General features: G+C 41.1%; 1 protein-coding gene across 1 annotated transcript in view; it reads right to left on the bottom strand.

Annotated features, from left to right (window-relative positions):
* The window catches only part of LOC122810606 (SAP domain containing ribonucleoprotein), a 1,802,793-nt gene that overhangs the window by 785,218 nt on the left and 991,481 nt on the right, over nucleotides 1–26,094 (bottom strand). The window contains exon 10 of the mRNA XM_044082182.1: nucleotides 15,784–15,806. Coding sequence (XP_043938117.1) covers nucleotides 15,784–15,806 — 23 coding nt within the window. The remainder of the gene's footprint in view (nucleotides 1–15,783; nucleotides 15,807–26,094) is intronic.

Here is a 26,094-nt window from a genome sequence, read left to right as displayed (position 1 = left end):
TTTATCAGAAGAAGGGGCCTGAGCAGCAGGTTTAGGATGGGCCTTGGCCTGGCTGGAGGCCTTAGCACGTGCAAAGGCCTTGATGGACATGGATACAGGGGGCCTAGCAGCCCCACGCGCAGGAGTAACCTTGTCTACAGGAATGGTGTCGGGTAGATCCAGAACTTCGGTTTCCGGAGGAAAATCAACAACCGGCACCGGAGAGATCTCCGAGACCGAAGGTCGCGTTAACGCTGTGTCATCGGCCTGGAGCGGTTGAATTACCGCTTCCGAAAGGACCGAAGCACTAGCGGAGGGTTTAGGAGTTGCATCGGTGGTGGACGCGGGCTGAGGATGTCAGTCCCGGTCCTTTAGTTTTTTGGCAGATTGAGTTGTCGGTTGATCCGACGGCATGATATACGCGAAAGATTCACCGAAAAAGTCTTCGGCAAATTCTGCCCGGCGCCTGAGGGTGCGCTTATTAAAGCAAGCACAGGCAGCACAGGCCAAGATATCGTGGTCTGGGCCCAGGCAAGGAAGGCAGTAAAAATGGAAGTCCTTATGAGGTATTTGTTTACCACAAGACAAACAATTATTAACTTTCTCAATTTGTTCTGACATCGGCTGAGGCAAGAAAAAATGTTCCCCAACGGGGTACTTAGCTTTTAGATGACTTCGGTACTCAAAACACAGGAGCTGACCGACCGGCACTTGCGAACTGCTTCTGCTTCGGGCACCGCGCGGCAAGAAAGACTGAAGAAGATGGCGTCGGCCGATGCCTTTATACTCCAGCCGTTGTGACGTCGGAGAGGAGGCGACACCAGCCGACGCCGGACCCTGACTTTGGAATTCGGCCGACCGAGGGCTGCCTGAGGCAGGACAACCCATATGTTATGACTGCAGTTGCATTCTTGAAGGACATCGAAAATTTCAGGAATCTGCTGACAGGCACTTGCGAACTGCTTCTGCTTCGGGCACCGCACTGCAAGAAGGACTGATACAATAGCGTCTGCTGCATGCTTTATACCCCTGACGACCTGACATCATGGAAGATGAGACAGTATCCGACGCAGGACCCAAGACTTTGATAATCAGGCCGACTGAGGGCTACTACAAGCAGATAACCCAAATGTGATGACTCCAACATGTAACTAAGGTAACATGGTGGAATCACCTTTCTCCTGGATGGTCTAACATGAATCACTCCTCTTAGGAATTCCTTAACTGAAGGTCTGGGATGCAGAGGAGGTTCCATGAGCAAGTCAGATGAAAAAGAATGAACTTTTAAAAATACAGCCCGATTTGTAAAGGCCTGACAGGTATTACAGGACCAAACCTATCAGCCTTTCTGGGGTCTAGGTCACTGTGGTGGCACCAAAAAAACATTTTCCTTTCTGTAAGGTATGAGTTATTTTAGGGGGCTGAGTTCCCCTAGTCTTTTCACTTTTTTTATTTTTTTTTATTTCTACAAGTCTGCTGGGTTTCTAATACAATGTTGGGAACAGACCCTATTCCTAAAGTCAAAGTATGCCACTAATTCATGAAATTAGTATTGTTTCAGTCCTTGATGTTAGCAGAAGTGCTCTTCATAGCACCTGCAATGTGCCTAATATCGACTCCTCCGGTAATTCATATGGAGTTGCATGTAATGGTACCATAAAGAATTAACAATCGTACTTTGATACAAGACCCGTTGCTCCTACTACTACTACTGGAACTGTCTGGGTATCCTTCTTCCACATTGCTCTGCAAATCTTGGTATTTTATTACTTTGTCTCTCTCTGTGCGCAAGACACTGTAGTCACTGGGTGTGGTAGCAATTTCAGTGATCAATGTTACTTTTGTGTTCTTTTCATGGATTACTATATCTGGTTTTCTTGCATCTATTTTTTGAACAGTTGGTAATGGATGACCCCATGTACTATAAACTATCATTTTCTATAATGCTTTGCAGCTCATGTTTCCAAAATTTTTCAGTTACTTCACTATGTTTGCACAATCCTTAATGCAACAGTCTTGCCACATTATTATGCCCTTCAGTATCCACTCCTTCTGCCATTAGTACATCACAACCAGCAAAAAGATGAACAAATGCTTCTAATTCTGTTTCTCCCACATTTTCAATGGACTTTGTAAACCAATGTGTATGCAAGTCTACTATCTTGGGTTGCCAATACTAACCTTTTGTCTTTTGGTTTAAATTCATCTCTCCTTAATCATTCCTGCGTTTGATCCTGATTAACATGTCGTTCCAACAGTTTTCTATACCTGCAACTATATTTATGCATTTTTCACATTTCTTGCCTTCTCATCTGATCTTTCACTTTATATTCTTTCGTTTTTTGGCATATTCAGTTGCTGCCTGATTTTTTATCTACTTCTGGTTTGATTTCCTTTCCCATTTGATGCCGATATGCTTCTACTGAACTAAGCAGGAAAGTCACCTTAGACTTATTCTCCTCATGTTTCAAAACCTTCACTATGTTTGGGTCTTGGGAGGTCCGCAGATATGCATGCAGTTCCAAAACTGCAGATCTACACATGCAATAAATTTCAAGGAAGCCCACAGTTCCTTTAGAACATAACTGGACTATATAGTCTTGGTATGCACCGATTTTTACACATCATTTGATGAGCATGAAGCATCCTTCTCATTTTCCTGTCCAACCTATCAAACTCCTTTTGGGGCCAGTAAATCACTACAAAGCTTTAAGTTAGGACAAGAGCAAACTGGTTTTTGGACTTTTCTCCTAGATGTCAACACTGGTTTCAGGATTAATTTAAGTTTTCTAAAATATTCCTTATCAAGTTTTGTTGGCATTTGTTCATGTTTTATTGTTGATCTTTCATCAATTCCCAAAAATTTATACACTCCCTCTTTACATCACATTCCTGTCCCAAACTGTTTTCTTGATGCTGCAGCTTTCCTACTTTAAAGGTTGTTTTTGCGTATTTATCAACACCAAATTACATTCTTCCATCATCTGAAAAAGTTAATCACTCGCACTTTCCCTTCCTCATCTGATGTAACTATACAGTTTTAAATCTACAAAAAGATCAGAAGTCTTTACATTTTTTTGTTTTCTGGGAGCCAAATTGTAGCCATGATCTAATCTGTTAAGCAGACAGCTTTAATGGGTTAAGGGCAAGACAAAAGAGCAGCAGTGACAAAGTCACCCTGGAATATCCCCCTTTGAATTTTTATCCCTGGAATAATAATTTGTCCTTTACCACAGCTTAACTGCAAAGCTGTTTGCCACAGTTTCATTGTCGCTGTAATATAGTCGATCGGTGTAGGGTGCATCTTACACATTTTACGCACTCTTGTCCTTGAATGTGGGATACTGTCAAATGCTTTTTTGTAGTCTATCCGTGACATACTTGGATTCTTCCCCTTTTTACAGTTCTCCATTATGACTTTAATTAACAAATGATCCTTTGCTCCATATGACTTTCCTTTATTACCCTTTTGTTCTATTGCCATGACTGAGTTTTCTTCTAAATGACTATAAAGTCTGTCTGCATCATTTCCAGTATACAGTTTATATATTGGCCAGAAAGCAAGTTATTGGCCTATAGTTTTTAGGATAGCTTGCAGGTTCACTCTCAAGTAGGAGTATTGTTTTTCTTGTTAACCAGGCTGATGTCTATTCGGAGTGCGCATTTAAATATTTCTTACTCCTGGATAAATTTTCATGCAACTATGTTAATACTTTTAGTTAGATCTTAGGCACTGCTCCTGGGCCTGGGGTTTTCCATTTAGGAGGTTTTCTTCACTTTGTTTCAATCTCTCTGATCGTTATTCATCCCATTTCATATCCTGTACATATGAACTTTACTCTTTCTTTTAGTTCTATCCATTTAGCATCTTTGCTATGAACACCTTCATAGATAAATCTCCAAAATGTATCTATTTCTTCCATTGTTGGTGGTGTTTCAATGCCTTTTGCCTTGTTTCCTAATCCTTATAAAACTTTCTGGATCATTAAAAAATTGCTTATTTTGTACTTTTCTTTTATATTTACCTGCGTATCTTCTAAGTTTTTCTGCCTGTGCTGAGATTTTTAGTTTATTATTTGTGATAATGCATGACAGATCCTGATCCGTTCTAATGCTGCCTATTGCTTTTATCATGGTTATCTTTGAGTATTTGTTTATCTGTTCCCTCTTCTATACTCTAACAGTGACGCTTCTTGCCTTAATTGCTACATCAACCATGTCAGAATTGCCACAGTTTCCTGTTTCTTCCTTGTTGTGCAACTTCAACCGAATGTATGCACTGGTTTCCTATGGAAAGCTCCATAGTATTTTCATATGGCAAACTGAACAGATGTTTCCCACTCCTCTGGTTTCTCCTTAATTTGGGGATCCATTGCTCTAGCCTGCTGTGATGTTATCAGTTAGATTTTCTACACTGAATCCTTACTTCTCTGGTAATCCATAACCTCAGTTTCTACTTCTTTAACTTCTCCATTACCAATTCCCTTTTCTACTTTTCCAATTTTTTGTTGTATTGAAAAATTTTCCATGTCTTAATGTATTTGCTGTAGTTCTCTTCAAATATCGTTGGTGCTGCTTTTTGTATTGGATTAGTTTTGCTTTTTCTTTTGCATAAATACTGCACTACATTAAATCTCCGTTTCCCATGTCCATATTTCTTCTTCGGATGTCTTCTGCTCCTCCTTACTTTAGGGACTCATTCCATCATGCTGTGATATGACCCGTGTTAAACTTTCTACACTAAATTTTTCACTTCTCATGTATTCCACAACTAACTTTTGTGTTTTTAGCTTCTACTTTACTAATAATCTGTTCTAATTCCTTCTTTGTGATATTTTTTATTGTGAAAATTTCCATATCTGGATGCCTTTCTCTGTATTTCCCTTCAAATCTATTTGGGACTGCCTTTTTTGTGTTGATTAATTTGGCTTTCAATCTACATAAATACTGAACCATATCAGATCTCCCTCTCTCTCTTTCCCATGTCTACATTTCTTTTTTAGACCTTTCAAAAGTCTCTAGATCTTGTATTACTGCACTTCCTCAGTTGCCTCTATTTCCAAAAGGCCCAAGATTTCTTGGTCTATATAATGTTTTTCATAAATATGTTGTATTAATGAACACAAATATTTATTTGAAGCTTCTGACAGTTTTTCTTGTGGAAGTATTTTTCTTTCCTCTAATTTCTCTCCATCATTTTGTACATCTTCTGTATGGAAATTTTGGGCTTCATGCACAACAGCAGCAATACATAATGTATTTCTTATCCTTAACAGTGCACTCTATCGTCTTTATGGTTCTTTTTTGGTCCATCAGTTTTTGTGGATTACTACTTCCTTCTATAATGGGGGGGGGGCATCCTCCCCTTAGGCCTGGCCTAACCCCATTGTAGGAATGTTTCCGTGTCGAGGATACTACACTATTTGTTTCCAGTTCTGGCACAAGTGCAGCTACCAGGATTAGGCACTTTTTAGTCCCGGTCTTGTGCCCCCAGCTTTTTTTTTATTTTTTAACCTGCTTCTGTCCATGACACATGCTACATGAAATACAATCTATATATTAGTGTTGTCTTGGTGAGATTTTGTGAAAAACAGGGTCCATCTCATGAAGGTATTCACCAAGACTTGAGGATTAATTCAATTTCCAGCAATACTTCTTTCCTTTGCTTGCTGATTTATCATCTTCCCATTTGGAGGTATGAGTTTTTTTGGGGGGGGGGGTCTGGGTTTCCTAGTCTTCTTTATGAAGTTTAACGTGTCCTCTTAAACTTTGTCCCTGCCTAGGCAAGTGCAACAGGCCCTCCATCCATGTGAAGCAGACTCCATCCCCAACCCTATTTAAGCATAATCTTGACCAATTGCTGGGAAAACAGAAATTCACCATGTGTCTGGCCCAACTGTCAGACAGAGGCAGACAGTAATGCCCAAACTAACATATCCCTGCACATAACTTCTAGAAACTTCCTAACACTCTTCCCTCCTAATTAAACATCTATGATACATATGGACACAACTCGGTTGGGACTGCATGGCTAAGCTTATATTGGCCCTGGAGGTAGTTAGCCTAGTATATAACTATGAACCTATTCTCTTCCCATACATGAAAAACAGACTGCATGCTTCCAGTAAACATTAACTTTTAACTGTATAAAAAAAGTAAGATGGCTTTCTTTAAATAAATACAAACTAAATTTTGTGTTAAATGCATTAAAGAATTAAGACTGCTTGAGAAGGTACTACTAATTCACTTCCCACAGTTTCAAACTATTTTTCAATGGCCTGCTTGCCACTGTACCTTTAAATGATACATTGCTTTTGTCACGGAGTGCTTAGGAGCTTTTAAGATTAATTGCATCTGCAGACAGCTACCCTCCAAGTAAAAGCAGTCAGCAATGAGGGGAAAACAGCTAACAAAGTCGCAGGTGCATGAAAGTGTCCTTGTACGTTTCACTCAGAACACGATGTATAGACACTCCCTGGGCCAACTGCCTGTACCTGCATACTTCATTGTCTTCCCCTAAGAGCATTTGCTATTTAAAAAAAATATTAGGAGACTCAGGAAAGCTGCCATTTCCATGCCTGTCAATTTTACCTCATTTTGCAAGTCTTCTTGTTTAAAAAAATATCTACAGCTTAAATCAAGGACATTAATTTATACATCCACCCCTGTAAAGAGAGGAATATTTTATCTTAATTCTACACATATAATACTGTTTCACACCCCACCTCCACCCAATTAGCCACTATCACAGTATTAAATTAACTTGTTTCTGATTGACTATCTTCTTACAGTGTAAAGCCTGTACATCTTACAACAAAAAAGTACTTTCTTCCTTTAACATCTTTAACACTGTCAATGAGAAGACTCCTAAACCTTACATTTAAATACCCCCGCCATATTTAAAGTACACTACCGCATACTGTGCAAAACTGACTTATAATACAACATGAAATCAACAATATATTTTATCTAAATATAACTTAACTGTTTTACTTAGTTACTTCCTCAGTGACCCTCTAAACATAAAAGAGAAAATGAAATATATACTTTACAGTTCTCCCACACATTTAACGTTTTCTTGTAAAGCCATATTTCACATGTCAGTTACTATATCCAAAGGGATTTGGTGTTTTACATTCCCCAATTTAATCACTAATTCCAGTGTTGCTGGTGTGCTTCCTAATAATCCTCATCTTCCAACAACAGACTCTAGTTCAAGTCAAAAGAACCCCCAATTCTTCCAGTCAGCTCCTGTGTGTGTCTTTTTCCCCGTCTGTCAAGCATCTTCCTTTTGGAACAATAGAAAAAAGGTTTCACTTCAAAGTCTCAGTATGGGCTTTATTACTGTCAGAAGCATGCCTAACAGCTCATGCTTTGTTGGATAAACTTTGTTTCCTCCTTGGCTTGCTCTGGGCAAAAGAATGCCTGATCCCAAAGACAGGTGGAAACAGCAGCCTGAGTCTCACACCTGCCTCATGACATTTCCCAATTGCTGGGATAACATTGCTTCTCTTCTGCTGGGCGTACAGTGAATAATCATTTTCTACAAACATTCTGTTGTCTCCAAAAAGAAATCCGAATAGCCTCTGGATTCCCTCTGGTCTGGTAGGACTTCCTTCTGACCCTTACCTTTATCTTCTCTCTCTCTACTGCCCTTCTTTGCTGGGGAGGGACATCTGGAAAGGTCTTTTGATGAAGCCTTGGAAATGTATGAAAAGGAATACTGTAATCAATACCAAGGAATCTACGATGACTGCCTCCCAAGCTGGTGGGTGGACAGCCAAATTCCCCCATCTAACACTGCCTCCAGAGAGCAGCAGCTAGGTACATTTTCAAGAGAGCTGAAAGGGTCTTTGGAAAAATTACCCCTAAAACCCTTGGTTCTGCAGTCTGCTCTTGCCCCTGGGGCAGCATCCACTAACCCTCTTGCTCCCAGGTGGGAGGAGGGGGGGTCACTATCATTAGGAGATTCTTGGGATTTTCTAAAGAACAGTTTACTTCTCCAATTACAGGAAAAAGTCCTTGGAGGGGTGGAAAAACATAAACCCACAGTAGATGTTTTGTCGCCCTGTTCACACCATGTTAGAGTTACCTTTACATTTGGTCCAAACACTGTACAACCAAACGGTGCATTCAGAATTGACACCTTGAAGCATTCTGCAAAGGTGCATCGAGGCATGATAGCAAACTATGCCAATGCTTAGGGCCCAGGCTATACCATCCACTACATTCTACAAGCACATGTTAATGTTCGAAATTGACAGCACTGTTACTAACTGTATCTCCATCATCCTTAAGTCAATCATGGAAGATGCTATAGATTTAGAGACTTGGTTCCATAACTCCCTCTGCAACCTAGTGAGGTGAGCCATGTAGTTCATCACACAAAGGGAAGAAAGCTCGCTGAAGCAAAGTGAGCTTCCCATGCTCATCCAAGGTCCTAGATTCTTGGTTAAGGAGAGAAGGGGTGGGCAGTTGTGTTCTTCAAGACATACTTTTTGATGGCTGTGGCTACCACAATAGCAGTGACAAAATGCTCCTTGGGTCAATGTGCCCAGTACTTTCTGTAAGACCAAATCTTAGACTTTTTAGGGATAGGCTCCATGCATCAAGGTTCCCACCGCACCCTCTGGGACACCAAGTCCACGAGATTGTCTGGAGAAGGTACCACACTAAGGCCATAGATGGTCATGCACCAAAGCCATCAAGAAACAGAGGCTTTTTAGGGGAAAGGGGTTTTGGTGGTCCAACCTCCCCTTTGCCATAATTCTGAACGATCTGAAGAAACAGAGAACCTGTGGGGTTTCTGTGCCGGCTCTTCCAAAATTCTGCTATCAGAAGATCTCTTTCAACTTTCCTTTTCTTTCTCTTTCCTCTCCTTTTCTGTGCTTACCCTTCCTGGATTTCTTGCACTCTTTGAAGTAGGAGACAGAAAACAGAAGGACTAGGCGCTGTACAGAGCAGACAGAACCCTTAACTAACTTAAAGCACCTATTTGCTAGGACCCTAAACCCAAAAGCCTCACAAGCCTCAACTCCTAGTCTAAATGAACAGCCCTAAACAATGTACTCATTTATGTGTCTGCAATTCACAATTTCTTAAAACCAGAAGCCTTCTAAGCCATTTCTGACGGTGGAAACCCTGATCAAAAATTAAAAAAATACTTTTAACACTAAAACTAGTAAAAGAAAAAAGAAGGCCCCAACAGCCTAAATACAGAAAAAGTACAGTTTTGTACCTACCATAAATGTAGACGTTCGAGTGTTCACCCTGCTGCAGTCATCACACTTGGGTTATCCTGCCGTCAGGCGGTCCCGCAGTCTGCCCGAATTCCAAAGTCTTGGTCTGGCGTCGGTTGCTGTCGCTTCTTTCCTGACGTCACTGCACCAGGGGTATACAAGAGGCATCCAACACCATTTTCTTCAGTTTTTCCTCCCCCAGATGTCAGGTGCCCCCAACAGGTAGGCTATATATATATCTATCTATATATATATATATATATATATATATATATCTATATATATATATCTCTATATCTATATCTATATATATATATATATATATCTATATATATCTATATATATATATATATATATATATATATCTATATATATATATATATATATATATATATATATATATATATATATACACACACACATACATATAGCTATATAAAAATAAAACAAAACCCTTAGGCAAAAGCAAATATACCACAGAGGTAGTATAGGATAGAGTGGTAGAGATAAGTTCAGCTAGTTCAGAGGGGATGGAGGGAGGGTAACCTTGACTGCAGCAGGGTGAACACTCTAACATCTACATTTATGGTAGGTACAAAACTGTACTATGTTCATCGTGTTACCCTGCTGCAGTCATCACACTTGGGTTGAATCGCAAAGCTAAGGATGGGAGGTGGAGTCAAACAGGGTTAGAAGAAGCTAGTAGGCCCTGCAAAACTGCAGTGGCAAAATCAGCTCTAGTCTTAGAGTATAGAGGTAAGTGATAGTGTTTTGTGAAGGTGTGCACTGAACTCCAAGTTGCAGCTTCCAGAATATCCTTGGTTGGCACTCCCCTGAGAAAGGCTGCTGATGTAGCTGTAGCCCTGGTGGAGTGGGACCTAAAGTTAGCAGGTACCGGTTTCCCATGATGTGTGTAGCAGAAATGTATGCAATGCCCTATCCATTTAGAAATGGTCTGTTTTGAGACAGCTTTTCTTTGTGATCCTGTAGCATAGGCTACAAAGAGCTGGTCAGTTTTTCTGAAAGCCTCAGTTTTATCCAAGTAGTAACGTAATTGCCTGTGAATGTCCAAAGAGTGCAGGAGTCTTTCTCCTTTGTTCTGGGGATTTGGGAAGAAGGTGGGCAAGTGAATGGTTTGGTTTAGGGCCACAATGGATACCACCTTTGGCATAAAGGAAGGGTTAGCTCGTAGAGAGACTCTGTCTTGATGAAAAATGAGGAAAGGTTCCACTGCCATCAGTACCTGTAGCTCTGAGACTCTTCCAGCTGAGGTTATTGCTAGTAGTAGTTCAGTTTTCCATGAAAGAAATTTTAAATCAGCTGAAAAAGCTGGTTCAAAGGGCGGCAGTGTAAGCTTTTCCAGAACAAAGCTGAGATCCCAAGTAGGTGTTGGAGTTCTCCTTGGTGGTCTTAAGTTCTTAGCCCCTCTGAGGTACTGTCTTAGGAGTGGATGTGAGAATACAGGAGGATCCCTGCTGTAATGAGCTGAAATTGCTGAGGCGTGGATCTTAATAGATGAAAAGGAAAGTCCTTTCTGTAACATCTCAATTAAATATTGTAGAATCTGAGGGATGTTTGGATCAAGGGGATTTTGACCTTTAGCCAGGTTCCAGGCACAAAATCTTTTCCATTTGTCTGAATAGGTTTTCCTGGTGCTGGGCCTCCTGGCCTCCAGAATGACATCCATAACAGCTTTGGATAAAGGTGTTGGCTGGTTGTTTAGGTAATTTGCCATGCAGCCAGGTTTAAAGTCTTGAGCTGGCTGTGTAGAATCTGATTGTCTCGCTGGGTGAGCAGGTGAGGAATTTGTGGCAAAATCCATGGTGGGCCGTGGGCCATGTTTGTTAAAATTGGATACCAATGCTGGCGTGGCCAGTCTGGTGCAACGAGTATCATTTGTGGCCTCTCTAATCTGACTTTCAGCAGTACCTTTGCTAGAAGAGGCAGTGGAGGGAAGGCATACACTGTTAATGTTTTCCAACTGAATGAGAGGGCGTCCACTTTCCAAGCTAGTGGATGGAAGGTCCTTGTGCAAAATTTTTGAAGTTGGTGGTTGTGGGGGCTTGCAAACAGATCTATGTCTGGGCAAACCCATTTTTGAGCTATTATTGCAAATACTTGTGGATCTAGTTTCCATTCATGTGGATCCATGATGGGTCTGCTTAGGTCTTCTGCCAATGTGTTTCTCTTTCCTGGCAGGAATTGTGCTTGTAATTGAACCTGGTAAGAGAGGGCAGTGTTCCACAAGGTCATTGCTTGCCTGCATAGAGGGTAGGAATTTGTGCCCCCTTGCTTGTTTATGTACCACATTATTGTGGTATTTGTCCGTCTTTATTATTAGTTGTCCTGGGTGTAGAAGGTCCTTGAAAGCTGTTAAGGCATTCTGTACTGCTAGCATTTCTTTTTGATTGATATGCAGATGCCTCTGATCTGTAGCCCATTTGCCCTGAATGCAATGCCCTGCCATGTGTGCTCCCCAGGCATAGTCCGATGCATCTGTTGTCATAGTTTGCCTGGCTGTGGGTAAGGTGAAAGGCTGACCCTTGTTGAGGTGACATGCCTGTGCCCACCATAGAAACTCCTGTTGAAGGCAGGGAATGAGTGGTATCATTGTTTCCAAGCTGTGGTTGTGCTGAATCCATACACTTTTCAGGTACCATTGTAATTTCCTGATATGCAATTTTGCAAATGGTATTAGTAGTATGCAAGATGCCATGAATCCCAAGGCCTGCAGAATTTTTCTTGCAGGGAGTTGGGTCTTTGTTGCCAAGATTTTGAAATATTGAATCAGCCGTCGTTGCTTGTCTGGCGTGAGATAAGCCATCTGGGCCGTTGTATTCAAGCTGGCACCCAGGAATATTATGTTTTGTGAGGGCACTAGTTTTGATTTCTTTTCATTTACTGTGTACCCTAGGCAACTTAGAAGGTGTCTGACAAATGCCAGATGCTTTAAAAGAATGTCCTTGCTTTCTGCTTGAATAAGGCAGTCGTCCAGGTATGGGTTTATTTGAATTCCTCTTTGTCTGCAGTATGCAATTACTGGTGCCATGCATTTTGTGAAGACCCTGGGCGCAGTAGATAAGCCAAAGGGCAGTGCAGAGAATTGATAATGCGTTGAACCTGCAATGAAGCGGAGGTATCTTCTGCAATTTTGTCTGATAGGGACATGCAGGTTATGCCTCCTTGAGGTCCAAAGTGACTAGCCAAGCATTCTTGCCCAGCATGGGAAGAAGCTGCTGTAGTGTTAGCATCTTGAATTTTGGTACTTGCAGATAGGTGTTCAGAATTGAAAGATCCAGAATTGGTGTCCGTGCTTTGTCCTTTCCTGGGACTAGGAAGAGTCTTGAGTAAAATCCGTGTCCTCGCTCCTGTGTAGGTACCTGTTGAATGGCTCTCATGTCCATGAGAGCTGTAATTTGTTTTTGTGCCTCTGCCCATTGATTTGGTGGCAGGTTTGGCATTCCTTTGATTCTTGGTAAGGTATGAAAGTGGAATCTGTATCCTTGAGAGACCATGTTTAGAACCCATTTGTCTTTTGTGATGATGTGCCAGTTGTCTGCAAAAAATGTTAGTTTTCCTCCCAATGGAGTTGCCAGGAGAGATTTGCTTGGTAGTTTGAGGATAGTCATTGTGTTTGTCTTCTGCTAGCTTGGGGCCCGTCTTCTCCTTTCTGGGTAGCAGAACCCCATTGGCTAAGTTTGTAAGGGCCCTATGACTGACCTATGCCCCTTGGGCATCTCTATTTGCCCCTCTGTGATCTGTCAGAAGCTGGAAAGGACCAGTTTTTGTTGGCCAATTTCTCCTGAAACGAGGGGGGTGTACCTACAAAAAATCCTTGACTGTTTACATAGACTTTGCCTTATCCTCCATTTTCTTTAAAACCTCTTCTGCTTTGACACCAAATAATACATCCTGCTGTAAATGTGCATCCAATAATTTTGCTTTAACATGGTCAGGAAGGGTTTGTTCTTTTAACCAGGCATGTCTACATATGACAGAGCCAGTAACAGCTGCTCTACAGGAAGTTTCCAATGAATCAAATCTGCATTGTAAAGTATGTTTGCCCACCTGTTCAGCTGCATGCAACAGATCCTGCATTTCCTTGAATTCAGACTGTTCTGAATATGTGCTCATTTTTTGTTTTAACTGAGACATTAGGAATTGCTGATATTTCAACATGTGAAACTGGCAATTTAATGCTCTCATAGCCAGAGTTGCTGAGGTGTATATTTTCTTTCCCCATCTACCAAGGGCTCTGGAATCCCTTTCAGAGGGCACAGGACTTTTAGCCATAGAAGCTTTAGCTCTCTTAGGACCGTGGGAAATTGTTTCTGGGTCAGCTACAGGGCTTTATAAAGGAATTTGTGTGAGTCGGGTACTCTGTAGTATCGGTCTGGTTTGTCTGGAGCAGGAGGTAGAGAGTCTGGATTTAAACTAGACCAAGTAAACATCATCCACAATATCTAAAACAGGAGGGATAGCAAGAGGTCTGTGCTGGGGTAGTAAAAGGAACTCTTGGAGCCTTTTCTTAGAATCTGAGTAATCCTGGCCTTCACAGTTGAAATGCTCCCTCATGGTATGTAAAGTTTCCCCAAAGGAGTAGTCTTCAGGGGGAGGTGCTGAGGGAATAGAGTCTTCAGCATCAGAGTCTTCATAAGGTGGAAAAGTGTAATCCTGTTCCTCAGAAGAATCTGAGGAGAGTGAAACCTGGTCAGAGGATGCATAATCCTCCTCTTCTCTTGGTCTTTTATCAGGAGGGGGATGGGAACCCATGATAAGGGCAATCAAATCTTCAGCCATCTTAAGCATCTGTTTCTTAGGCATGGGGCCTTGAACTGTAATCTGATGTACAGTTTTCTTAGGTTTTAGGTTTTAAAGGAGTTTTAAGCTTAGTATAAGATTTAATGGTGAGTGTAGTCTGTCTGAAGACACCTTCTGCAACCGAAGGTGTTTCCACTGCACCAGTGTCTACTTCTGCTCCAGTGTCGGAAGATGGCTGCGTCGGCCTAGTAGGCTCCGCTTGGGAATCTGCAGCTGTCTGGGGTTCCAGTTCTGCAGTCGTCAGGGGCTGCGTAGGTGCCTCACTGAAAACCGGAGAATTGGTGACAGGCCCAGCTGAGGCCTCGGAGTCTGGCTTGTTCCTAGGCTGCCTGTCCTTATCCTTGCGTTTTTTATGTATGGCAATCGTCGGCTGATCTGACAGCATGATATAATTAAATTTCCTACCAAAGTAATGCCGTGCGAAGTCAAAACAGCGTTTGATAGTTCGTTTATTAAACCTAGCACAAAACCAACAACCTGTGACGTCGTGGTCTGGGCCTAGGCAAGGAATACAATAGGAATGGAAGTCCTTATGAGGTATTTGCTTCCTACAAGAAATGCAATTGTTAACTTTTTCTGACATCGGTCTGAGGCAAAATAATGTTCCCCAACGGGGTACTTGGCTTTATTGAAGACTTCAGACTGAAATTCAAATCGAAAATCTCAGGTGTCGGCCGACCGGCACTTGCGAACTGCTTCTGCTTCGGGCACCGCGCGGTAAGAAAGACTGGAGAAAATGGCATGGGATGCCTCTTATATACCCCCTGGCGCACTGACGTCAGGGAAGAAGCAACAGCAACCGACGCCGGACCAAGACTTTGGAATTCGGGCCAACTGCGAGACCACCTGATGGCAGGATAACCCAAGTGTGATGACTGCAACAGGGTAACATGATGAACATCAAGTCTCCACAGAAAATGTCAAACCTTTAACAAATTTTTAAACGTTTAAATATGAAAGCAACAGAAAGGGAGAGGAGATGTAAAAAAAAAACTAATACTATCAAATTCCCAAGGGAAACCCCAAAAAATAGCACAATTTCACTTGCCTCTCAAGAGCTCTGGAGATCACATCTGTCAGCAAGTGCAGTAAACAAGATCTGACAGGATTAAATGTAATAGTGCATTACGGGAAAGGAGCTCAAGCTTAGAAGCCAAAGTCCTAGTTGTCAGCCTTAGATCCAATAACCCAGAGGTTGAGATGGATGGAAAAAACATTAGATCACTCTGTACCCCAATGTTGCCAAGTGGTAAGCAGAGGCATGAAAATATTGGGTACTCACACTACATAATGCTACCAATGGGAATAATAGGTTGCCAATGATGGAAGTGGCTGTGCTCTGGAAAACTATAGGGACTCGTGAAGAAAACACGATTATGTGCAATCTAGTTTCAAAATCAAAACGGCGGTATCATTAGCCTGCATTCATCTCTAGCACGGATTCAAAGCAGGGAACAAAGTAACATTTTGCTCTCTGCATATATACAGGAGAAGTAAACCTAGAGGGACTGACAAAAATTAGTCCTGCACATACCCACAGAATTAAAGTGGATGAGAATCTGCTGTTCTGGCAAATAAACAGCACACTGGTTCTAATTCATTGTTTTAAATAAGCCTGAAAATGTGCAGGAGCCTAATCTTTCTAATATCTAAAATATAAAACTTGAAGGAACATATAAAAGAATGCCTGCCAACATCAATATTACAGTCTCCTTCCTTTAAAATGAATATTGCATAGGCTTACCTTTACCTGAAGAAAAACCAAACCTATATGGGGGAAAAAAACACAAACGTTATTATTGAAATAGAGTAAAGGACACACAGTATTTGTATCTACACTCATGCACTGACTTCATAAAGTGCGATAAAAACATCTCAGCAACAGTATTACATTTTTTTTATCATCACTAGACTAGTATTATTAGACTGCAGAGCTCATTTAAGCAGAGTTAAAGTCAGAAAATGTTCGAAAATGCAAAATAAAAGGAAAAACAAGACAAAAGGGAACTGCATAAAAGATGTTTAGCCTGCAAATCTACAGTGTTTAATGTACCTGAATATTCAGCAGAAGTAATTTTTCCACGTTTTCCAACTTAACACACTTTACTGGTTTCTCAATAGCTTTCAAAAAGCAACAATATCAGAAGAACAAAAAGGTGAGGAATGTCGTCAAAGTATCTGTTTCAGTGTTAACATAAAATTGAACAATTAAATGTAAAAAATTAAACGCTGCAACCAAGGAGAGGATGGTATACAGCTAAAATCAGATGTAAACTTTAAAAGCAAATATAAAACTATTAAGAAATCACAAATAAAACATAGTAAAAATATGAGTCTATATTAGAACATCAAAGTTTCAAAACTTCGAATGTTCTAATATTGAACCCTAGTCAGCGAAAGCTGAAAACATCGAAGCAACAGAAAACCAAATTTTTTTCCTAGGGAAAGAATTTGGTTGTCCGTTTCTGTTGCTTTGGTATTTCCAGTGCTGTGGTGGAAAGTTATGGGTCAGATTCAGGTAAGTGTGCAATTGAGTGTGGGTTAGGTTAGTTGGGGTTAGGGTGCAGGTTAGGTATGTGTGCAATTGTGTGGACGTGAGGGTTAGGGCGGGTTAGGTATGTGTGCAATTGTGTGGACGTGAGGGTTAGGGATGTGTGCGATTGTGTGAATGTGAGGGTTAGGTGAGTCAGGGTTAGGGTGAGGTGAGTGTGCGATAGTGACGGACTTTAGGATAAGGGTTAAGGTAAGTGGATAGTGTGTGAATAATTTATTGTAGGGTTAGGTGTAAACCTTTAGGTGTGTGTGTGTGTGTGTGTGTGTGTGTGTATTGCTGTTTGTTTGGTGTACTTGTGTTGTGTGTGTGTGTGTGTGTGTGTGTGTGTTTTGGAACAGTGATTTTTTTTCCCTAGAAAAAATTTGCTGTTCTGTATGTTCGATGTTTTCAGCTTTCACTGAATAGGGCTCGATATTAGAACATTCAAAATTATGAAACTTCGATGTTCTAATATAGACCCTAAAAATATATGTACAAGTGCTCTCAGATAAGCACTTTTGGCTTGATGCCTTCCTCAGTCTTCCAGAATACAACAGACAGCTGCACTTAAATAATTGAGAAGTGCTCTGATATCTTAACTCATTCCCTCCAATGGAGCTCAGGGAGTTTGCACTGTAACTTCCAATGGGTGGAGCCTAAGCTTTTTGACAGAATCAAATTATGTCCTCCAGTACTGCACATGGCTGAAAGGAGAAGAAATTGAACTGAACTATTGTCCAGAAAAGGACAAATCTCCTGCTCCACTGAGGATCACATTCTAACTAACCAAGCAAATCCTTTAATACAATTGAATTTAACTGATGAAATGCCTAGATTGCCATCGGTACTTGTGAATTCTGAAATCTATGACAAGATTTTCACTGAGGTAGAAAAAGCAGCTTTTAAGTAAAAAACTTGGAAGCCTGCTTACACCACAAGATAGTACCTTGGGGCTTAAGAGTTAAATGTATGCCAACTTACGGCAATATATATCCTGAGCTTTTGGGAAGGTGGCAAGCAATTAACGTGGAAACCAGTTTCCATTACATCAGACTCTTAATTGAATATTTTCAGCCTCTCAAGGAAGAGAGAACAACTTTTGTTGAACAAAAGCAAACAGAGCTTGAAAATTCAGCTTTAACTGAAGCCTTTCTTCTCAGAATATTTTCAGCCTCTCAAGGAAGAGAGCGCAACTTTTGTTGAACAAAAGCAAACAGAGCTTGAAAATTCAGCTTTAACTGAAGCCTTTCTTCTCAGAATTGAAGGATTACAGCAGAGACAATCCATTTATGGCAACAAGTTACTAGGTATCAAAACTAAAAAGCTAGGTAGGGACTACCAAAAGATTTTATGGACAGTAACATTTTTGAATGGCCGAGATATACTGACTGTACAGAAACGAAATGCGAGAAATGCTGACACTATTGTATCTGAGCAAGGACATGTCCACCATCATGGCAGTGTTTCTGATAAGAATACTGAAGCAATAACCCGCCAGACAGTATAAATATGTAACATTAAAGGTGGAACTAGACATTTAGCAAAAGAGCAGTTATATTTAAAAGGTGGTAATAATACTATATAAGAAAATGATGCTTTCTGTAATGTCTTTCTGTAATGGTCTTTCAGATAAATATAAGAAAGAGTAGTGAACTATATTAAAAAAAATAGAGTACAAATAGCTATGCTACAGGAGACTCACCTAGAAAGAACTGAACATGTGAATTTGATAAAGGTTTTCAGGATGGTTATTTAGCAGAATACTTGGGGCAAAGGAAAAGATGAGTACTTATATTAACTGCAAGAGGAGCTCCAACAGTGATAGAACAGGAAAAAAAGATAATAATGGAAGATACAAAGTAGTAAGGGGCTACTGGCTACGGAGGAGGATTACACTGACACTCATTTACAACCCCCCCCAAAAAAAAAAAAACTACTATAATGGAGCTTAAGAAAATTCTGGGAGAAATAATCAGCTTTCATCAAGGAATATTACTTATAGGTGGAGACTGGAATTTGGTTTGCAACAGTGAAGATGTGGCTGGGGAGCCTACCAGGGAAAATATAACAAGGGAGGGTAGATTTTTGAAGAAAATTTATGAAAATGTTTGGCATGGAAGATGGGAATTCAGTATTAGGAGTTCGGAGTGAATTTACATATTACTCACCAAGATACAAAAACTGGATTAGGCTAGATAGATTTTATATCTCACAGGAACATGTGCATTTAATTGAAGGTCTTGAAACGCACCCAATATTTCAGATTATTCACCAATAACTAAAATAAAAACACAAGGTAATGAAATGAAAATAAGACACTGTCACAATTTAAGGAATGGGTTATGGAATTAATTCAGAAGTTACTAGAGAAAATATGTTTACCTTCTGAAAACACAGCTAAGGAGTGGGATAAAATTCAAGTGAAGTTTATAACCAGGTTGGAAATAAAAGAAAGGTAGATATGGCTAAACCATAACTAACTATTTAGAGGGGTTAACAAATGTTAAATAAAGTATTGCAAAATATGAAAAATCTCTCAGAAGAAAAGGAGCAACTGTAGAATGCTAAACAGAAAATAAGTGATTACCTCGATAATATGCATGAGTTTAGAAAGATTGCTGTTAAGCAACTGTTTTTTTATGATAATTCTAGAGCATAAAAACGCTAGCAACAAAAAGTGGAAAGGGCAGTCACCAAGCTTAGGGAGTCTATAAAGTACAGTTTTGTACCTACCATAAATGTAGATGTTCGAGTGTTCACACTGCTGCAGTCATCACACTTTGGTTATCCTGCTGTCAGGTGGTCCCACAGTCAGCCAGAGTTCCAAAGTCTTGGCCCGGAGTCAGTTGCTGTCGCTTCTTCCCTGACGTCAGTGCACCAGGGGTATACAAGAGGCATCCGATGACATTTTCTTCAGTTTTTCTTGCCCCAGATGTCAGGTGCCCAAGTAGGTAGGCAATACATATTGCTAATAAAACATATAAAAGGAATAAAAGGCATACCTTCAGTTACAAGCAAATACACCACAAAGATTGTACAGGATAGAAAGGTATAGAAAAGTTCAGCTAGGTCAGAGGGGATGGAAGGAGGGTAACCTGGACTGCAGCAGTGTGAACACTCAAACATCTACATTTATGGTAGGTACAAAACTGTACTATGTTCATAGTGTTACACCGCTGCAGTGATCGCACTTGGGTTGAATCCCAAAGCTAAGGATGGCCGGTGGAACTAAACAGGGTTTGAGAAGCTAGTAGGGCCTGCAGAACTGCAGTGGCAAAGCCAGCTCTGGTTTTAGAGTATAGAGGTAAGAGATGGTGCTTGGTGAAGGTGTGCACTGATCTCCAAGTTGCAGCCTCCAAAATATCCTTGGTTGGTACCCCTCTGAGGAAGCCTGTTGATGTTGCTGTAGCCCTAGTGGAATGGAGCCTAATGTTACCAGGTACAGGTTTCCCATGGTGTGTGTAGCAGAAACGGATACAATGTCCTATCCATTTTGAAATGGTCTGTTTTGAGATGGTCTTTCCTTGTGATCCTGCAGCATAAGATACAAAGAGCTGGCCACAGTGGATACCACCTTTGCATAAAGGAAGGGTTAGTTCGTAAAGAGACTCTGTCTTGATGAAAAATGATGAAAGGCTCCACTGCCATTAGGGCTGTAGCTCTGAGACTCTTCGTGCTGAAGTTATTGCTAGCAGCATGGCAGTTTTCCATGTTAGAAACTGTAAATCAACTGTAAAAGCTGGTTCAAAGGGCGGTACTGTTTTTTCAAAACAAAGTTGAGATCCCAAGTTGGTGTTGGTGCTCTCCGGGGCGGTCTTATGTTCTTAGCCCCTCTGAGGTACTATCTTAGTAATGGATGTGAAAATATAGGAGGATCCGTGTTGTATTGAGCTGAAATAGCTGAGGCGTGGATCTTAATAGATGAAAAGGAAAGTCCTTTGTGCAACATCTCAGTTAAATATTGTAGAATCTGAGGAATATTTGGGACAAGGGGATTCTGGCCTTTAGCCTGGTTCCAGGCGCAGAATCTTTTCCATTTGTCTGAATAGGCTTTCCTGCTGCTGGGCCTCCTGGCCTCCAGAATGACATCCATAACAGCTTTAGAGAGAAGTGTTGACTGGTTGTTTAGGTAATTTGCCATGCAGCCAGATTTAACGTCTTGAGCTGGTTGTGTAGAATCTGATTGTTTTGCTGAGTGAGCAGGTGAGGAATCTGAGGTAAAATCCATGGTGGGCCTTGAGCCATGTTCCTTAGTATTGGATACCAGTGTTGGTGTGGCCAGTCTGGAGAAATGAGTATCATTTGTGGCCTCTCTAATCTGGCTTTCAGCAGCACCTTTGCCCGAAGAGGCAGTGGAGGAAAGGCATATACTCTGTTAATGTTTTCCAACTGAAGGAGAGGGCGTCCCACTTTCCAAGCTAGTGTGTGGTATGTCCTTGTGCAAAATTTCCGTAGTTGGTAGTTTTGGGGGGAGGCAAACAGATCTATGTCTGGGCTCCCTCATTTTTGAGTTATCATTGCGAATACTTGTGGATCTATGATGTTTCTGCTTAGATCGTCTGCCAATGTGTTTTTCTTTCCTGGCAGGAATTGTGCTTGTAGTTTAACTTGGTAGGTCAGTGCTGTTCCACAAGGTCATTGCTTGCATGCATAGGGGGTAGAAATGTGTGCCTCCTTGCTTATGTACTACATCACTGTGGTGTTGTCTGTCTTTATTAGTAGTTGTCCTGGATGTAGGAGGTCCTTGAAAGCTGTTAGGGCATTTTGTACAGCTAGCATCTCTTTTTGATTGATATGTAGATGCCTTTAATCTGCAGACCATTTGCCCTGAATACACGGTCCTGCCATGTGTGCTCCCCAGGCATAATCCGATGCATCCGTTGTCATAGTTTGCCTGGCTGTGGGTAAGGTAAAAGGCTGACCCTTGTTGAGGAGACATGCCTGAGCCCACCATAGAAACTCCTGTTGAAGGCAGGGAATGAGTGGTATTATTGTTTCCAAGCTGTGGCTGTGTTGAGTCCATACGCTTTTCAGGTACCATTGTAATTTCCTCATATGCAGTTTTGCATATGGTAGTAGTAGTATGCAAGATGCCATGAATCCCAAGGCCTGCAGAATTTTTCTTGCAGGGAGTTGGGTCTTTGTTGCTATCATTTTGAAGTACTGAGTCCTTTGTCCTTGCTTGTGTGGCGTGAGATAATCCATCTGGGCCATTGTATTTAAGCTGGCACCCAGGAATATTATGTCTTGTGAGGGCACTAGTTTTCACTTCTTTTCATTTACTGTGTACCCTAGGCAACTTAATAGGTTTTTGACAAATGCCAGATGCCTTAAAAGACTGTCCTTGCTTTCTGCTTGAATAAGGCAGTCGTCCAGGTATGGATATATTTGAATTCCTCTTTGTCTGCAATATGCAATTACTGGTGTCAGGCATTTTGTGAAGACCCTGGGCGCAGTAGATAAGCCAAAGGGCAGTGCAGAGAACTGGTAATTGGTTGAACCTGCTATAAATCGGAGGTATCTTCTGCAATTTTGTCTGATAGGGACATGCAGGTATGCCTCCTTGAGGTCCAACGTTACTATCCAAGCTTTCTTGCCCAGCATGGGAAGAAGTTGCTGTAGTGTTAGCATCTTGAATTTTGGTACTTCGAGAGACCCTGTAGACGTATTACAAATATTTCAGAAATTTTATGAAAATGTGTATAAAGCAGAGAAATATGGAAATCAAGAAAAGGTACAAATGGAAATGTTTATGGAAAAATTAAATATGCCAAAGCTAGAGGGAGATGAGGCTCAATTACCAACAGGATAAGAAATGACGAGATAAAAATGGCTATGTATAACCAATCTACAGGAAATTCCCCAGGAATAGATAGTATTTCTGTGGAAATCTGGAAGTTGGGAGAGAAAAAAACTGAAAGATCTGGGAGGTTTTAACAGTATTTTAAGAAGAGGAGAAGTACCAGCATCCTGGAAGAAGGCAGTGGTAACAGTAATACCTTAGAGAGGGTAACGATCCATCGGATCCAGCTTCATACAGGCCCATGTCAATACTAAACCATTATTATAAAGTGTTTATGTCTATAATGGCTAACAATGTCAAAAGTGATACCAAAATTGAAAGATAAGGATCAGTGTGGTTTTGTGGAGGGGAGGCAAACATTTGACAATGTTAACAGTACACAGACGATCCAAAGGGCAGCAGAATGTTAAAGTACCACTTTTATTGGTGGGTCTTGATGCAGAGAAAGCATTTGACAGAGCAGACTGGGACTTAATCAGCAGGGCAATGGAAGCATTTGTTTTTCCTGATACAATCATAAAGTTGATTAGAAGACTATGAGGGATCAGAGGCGTGAATTAAAGTGGGTTGGGTCCTCTCCAATAATTTCTGCTCAAGTAGAAGAACCAGGCAGGGTTGTCCACTTTCACCTTTGATGTTTGCATTATATTTAGAACCATTGGCAAACAAAACAGGGACTCAGAAAAATCAAGGATATAATTGGTATATTAAGTCAGGAAAAGCTGGCTCTATTTGCAAATGATACTATTTTATACATGACAAAACCAGAAAGGAACATTACAGTGTTTTGGAACATTTTAAGACAGTTTCAGATCTTCTCGGCATACAAAATTAATGAAGATAAAACAAAGGCAATAGCGGAAAATTATGTGCCCACACATGAATTGGTCCAACAATATCCATATTTATGGGGACATAATAAAATTAAATATTTAGGAGTATGGATTAAAAAGACACTGTGGTGGCAGCTAAGGATATGTGGGAAGAGACTAAACAGAAGATAATACAAAAACTGAGAAACTAGAAGTTTTATTATATGGATATGGATACTAAGATACAAGCCATTAAAATGTTTTTAGCCCTTTTAGTCTTATACACAGGTCAGGCATACTTTTATAAACTGGAGAAGGTGTGGATAGCAATTAAAAAGAGTTGTAGGATTTTATCTGGGAAGGGAAGACAGCAAGGGTCAAGTGGATAAGCTGATTCTACCAACCGAACAAGGTAGACTAGGATTACCTAATATGAGGGGGTATTTTAGAGCAACACAGTTAAGGCTCATATACATAGCACAAGTAGAAAACTATAATTCAAAGTGGAAAAGAATGGTGCTGACACTGGGGGGAAGCTCAACAAATAAGGAGAGACTGGGATTTTGGATCCAGACTCTTAAGAACAACCAAAAACATACAGAGTATTATATTCATACAACGGCAGGGAGTATTCTACGAACCAAACCAGCACGAGAATGGAGAAGAGAGATTTTGCTGACAGGGTTAACTGTGGTCAGAGATACAGATAATAGACAAGAGGGGCTGGAATTTATTGGAGAAAAAGTACAGTTTTGTACCTACCATAAATGTAGATGTCCGATAGGTATGCATCTGCAGTCCTTACATATGGGTTGTCCTGCCTCAGGCAGCCCTTCGGTCGGCCAGATTCCAAAGTCTGGGTCCGGCATCGGCTGATGTCGCCCCTTTCCCCGACGTCAGAGCGCCTGGGGTATAAAAGCGTCAGCCGACGCCATCTTCCTCAGTTTTTCTTGCCCCAGATGCCAGGTGCCCTCTAAAGAAGGCTAAATTTTGGAGAAAAGAATAAATTCCAATCATGCACAGCAATATAAAACAAATAAACCATACAAGATAACCCCAGCTAGCTGAAATGAGGGATAGGTATCCAAGGAATACCACTGAGAGGTAGGAGGGAGGGAAAACCTGACTGCAGATGCATACCTATCGGACATCTACATTTATGGTAGGTACAAAACTGTACTATGTCCTTCAAGGATGCATCTGCAGTCCTTACATATGGGTAGAATACCATAGCCAAGCTGGGGGAGGTAGGACCTAAGAAAAGGATGGTGTAGCTAACATGCCCTGCAGGACTGCAGTAGCAAAGCCTGCTCTGGATCTTGAATATAAAGGCAAGTTGTAATGCTTGGAAAATGTATGCACAGAGCTCCATGTAGCAGCTTCTAAAATGTCCTTTCTAGCCACCCCTCCTAAGAAGGCTTTGGAGGTGGCTGTTGCTCTGGTGGAATGAGGTCTGATGTTAGCTGGCACAGCTTTTCCATGAAAAGAGTAACAGAATCGAATGCAATTTCCTATTCATTTTGAAATTGTTTGTTTGGAAATTGCTTTTCCTTGTACACCAGCAGCATATGCTACAAACAGTTGGTCAGTTTTTCTGTAAGGCTTAGTTCTGTCCAAGTAGTAGCGCAACTGTCTGTGAATGTCCAGGGTATGCAGAAGTTTCTCTCCTTTATTTTGTGGGTCTGGAAAGAAAGTAGGCAGGTGGATAGCTTGGTTCAGTGAGACTCTGGATACCACCTTTGGCATGAATGAAGGATTGGTTCTCAAAGAGACTCTGTCCTTATGGAAAATGAGAAATGGTTGTACTGCCATGAGGGCCTGTAACTCAGGTACTCTTCTTGCTGAGGTTATGGCCAGAAGGAAGGCAGTCTTCCAAGACAGGAATTGCAGTTCTGAAGATGCTGCTGGTTCAAAGGGAGGTAGAGTTAATTTTTCCAACATGAAGTTAAGGTCCCATGTAGGCACTGGTGGTCTCCTTGGAGGGTTGATGTTTTTTATCCCTCTTAGAAACTGCCTTAGCAGAGGATGAGAAAATACAGGTGGATCAGTGTTATACTCTGCTGAAATAGCTGAAGCATGAATTTTTATGGATGAGTAAGAAAGGCCATTATGGAGCATTTCAGCCAAGTATTCAAGGATATGTGGAATGCTCATCACTGTCGGATCCTGACCCTTTGTGGTGTTCCAGGTTCGAAATCTTTTACATTTTGCTGAATATGCCTTTCTTGTGGAAGGCCGCTGAGCTTCCATGATGATATCCTTTACCCTCTTGGATAGTTTATCCTGGCGAAGAGTCAAGGTATTTTCCAGGCTGTCAGCTGCAAGGTTTTTAGACTGGAGTGTAGAGTTTTGTAATTGTGCTGTGTCAGAAGAAGTGGCCATTGTGGTAGAGGCCATGGTTTTGTGCGTGACATGCTCTTTAACAGTGGATACCAGTGTTGTCTTGGCCAGTCCAGAGCGATCAGAATCACTTTTGGTTGCTCTGTCCTGATCTTCAGTAAGACCTTAGTCATTAATGGAAGAGGTGGGAATGCATATACTGTTAGAGCTTTCCAGCTGAAGGATAGGGCGTCCACTTTGCATGCTTGAGGATGGTATGTCCTTGTGCAGTATTTCTTCAGTTGATGGTTGTGGGGGGAGGCAAAAAGATCCATGTCCGGCCTTCCCCATGCTTGTGCTATCTGAAGAAAAATGTCTGGATGCAACATCCATTCATGTGGATCCATGGTGTTTCTGCTTAGGCTGTCCGCCAGTACATTGTCCTTTCCTGGTACGAACTGGGAATGCAGTTCTATATTGAGTTTTAGGGAAAGTTCCCAAAGATTCATTGCCAACCTGCAAAGGGGGTAGGAATGGGTACCTCCTTTGCTTATATACCACATAACTGTGGTATTGTCTCTCTTTATT

The sequence above is a fragment of the Protopterus annectens genome, chromosome 9.part0 (genome assembly GCF_019279795.1).
Source record: "Protopterus annectens isolate FY-2018-M chromosome 9.part0, PAN1.0, whole genome shotgun sequence".
NCBI classification, from domain to species: domain Eukaryota; kingdom Metazoa; phylum Chordata; order Ceratodontiformes; family Protopteridae; genus Protopterus; species Protopterus annectens.
Note: the sequence above shows the minus strand (reverse complement) of the source record. Positions and strands in the feature narration are given on the sequence as shown.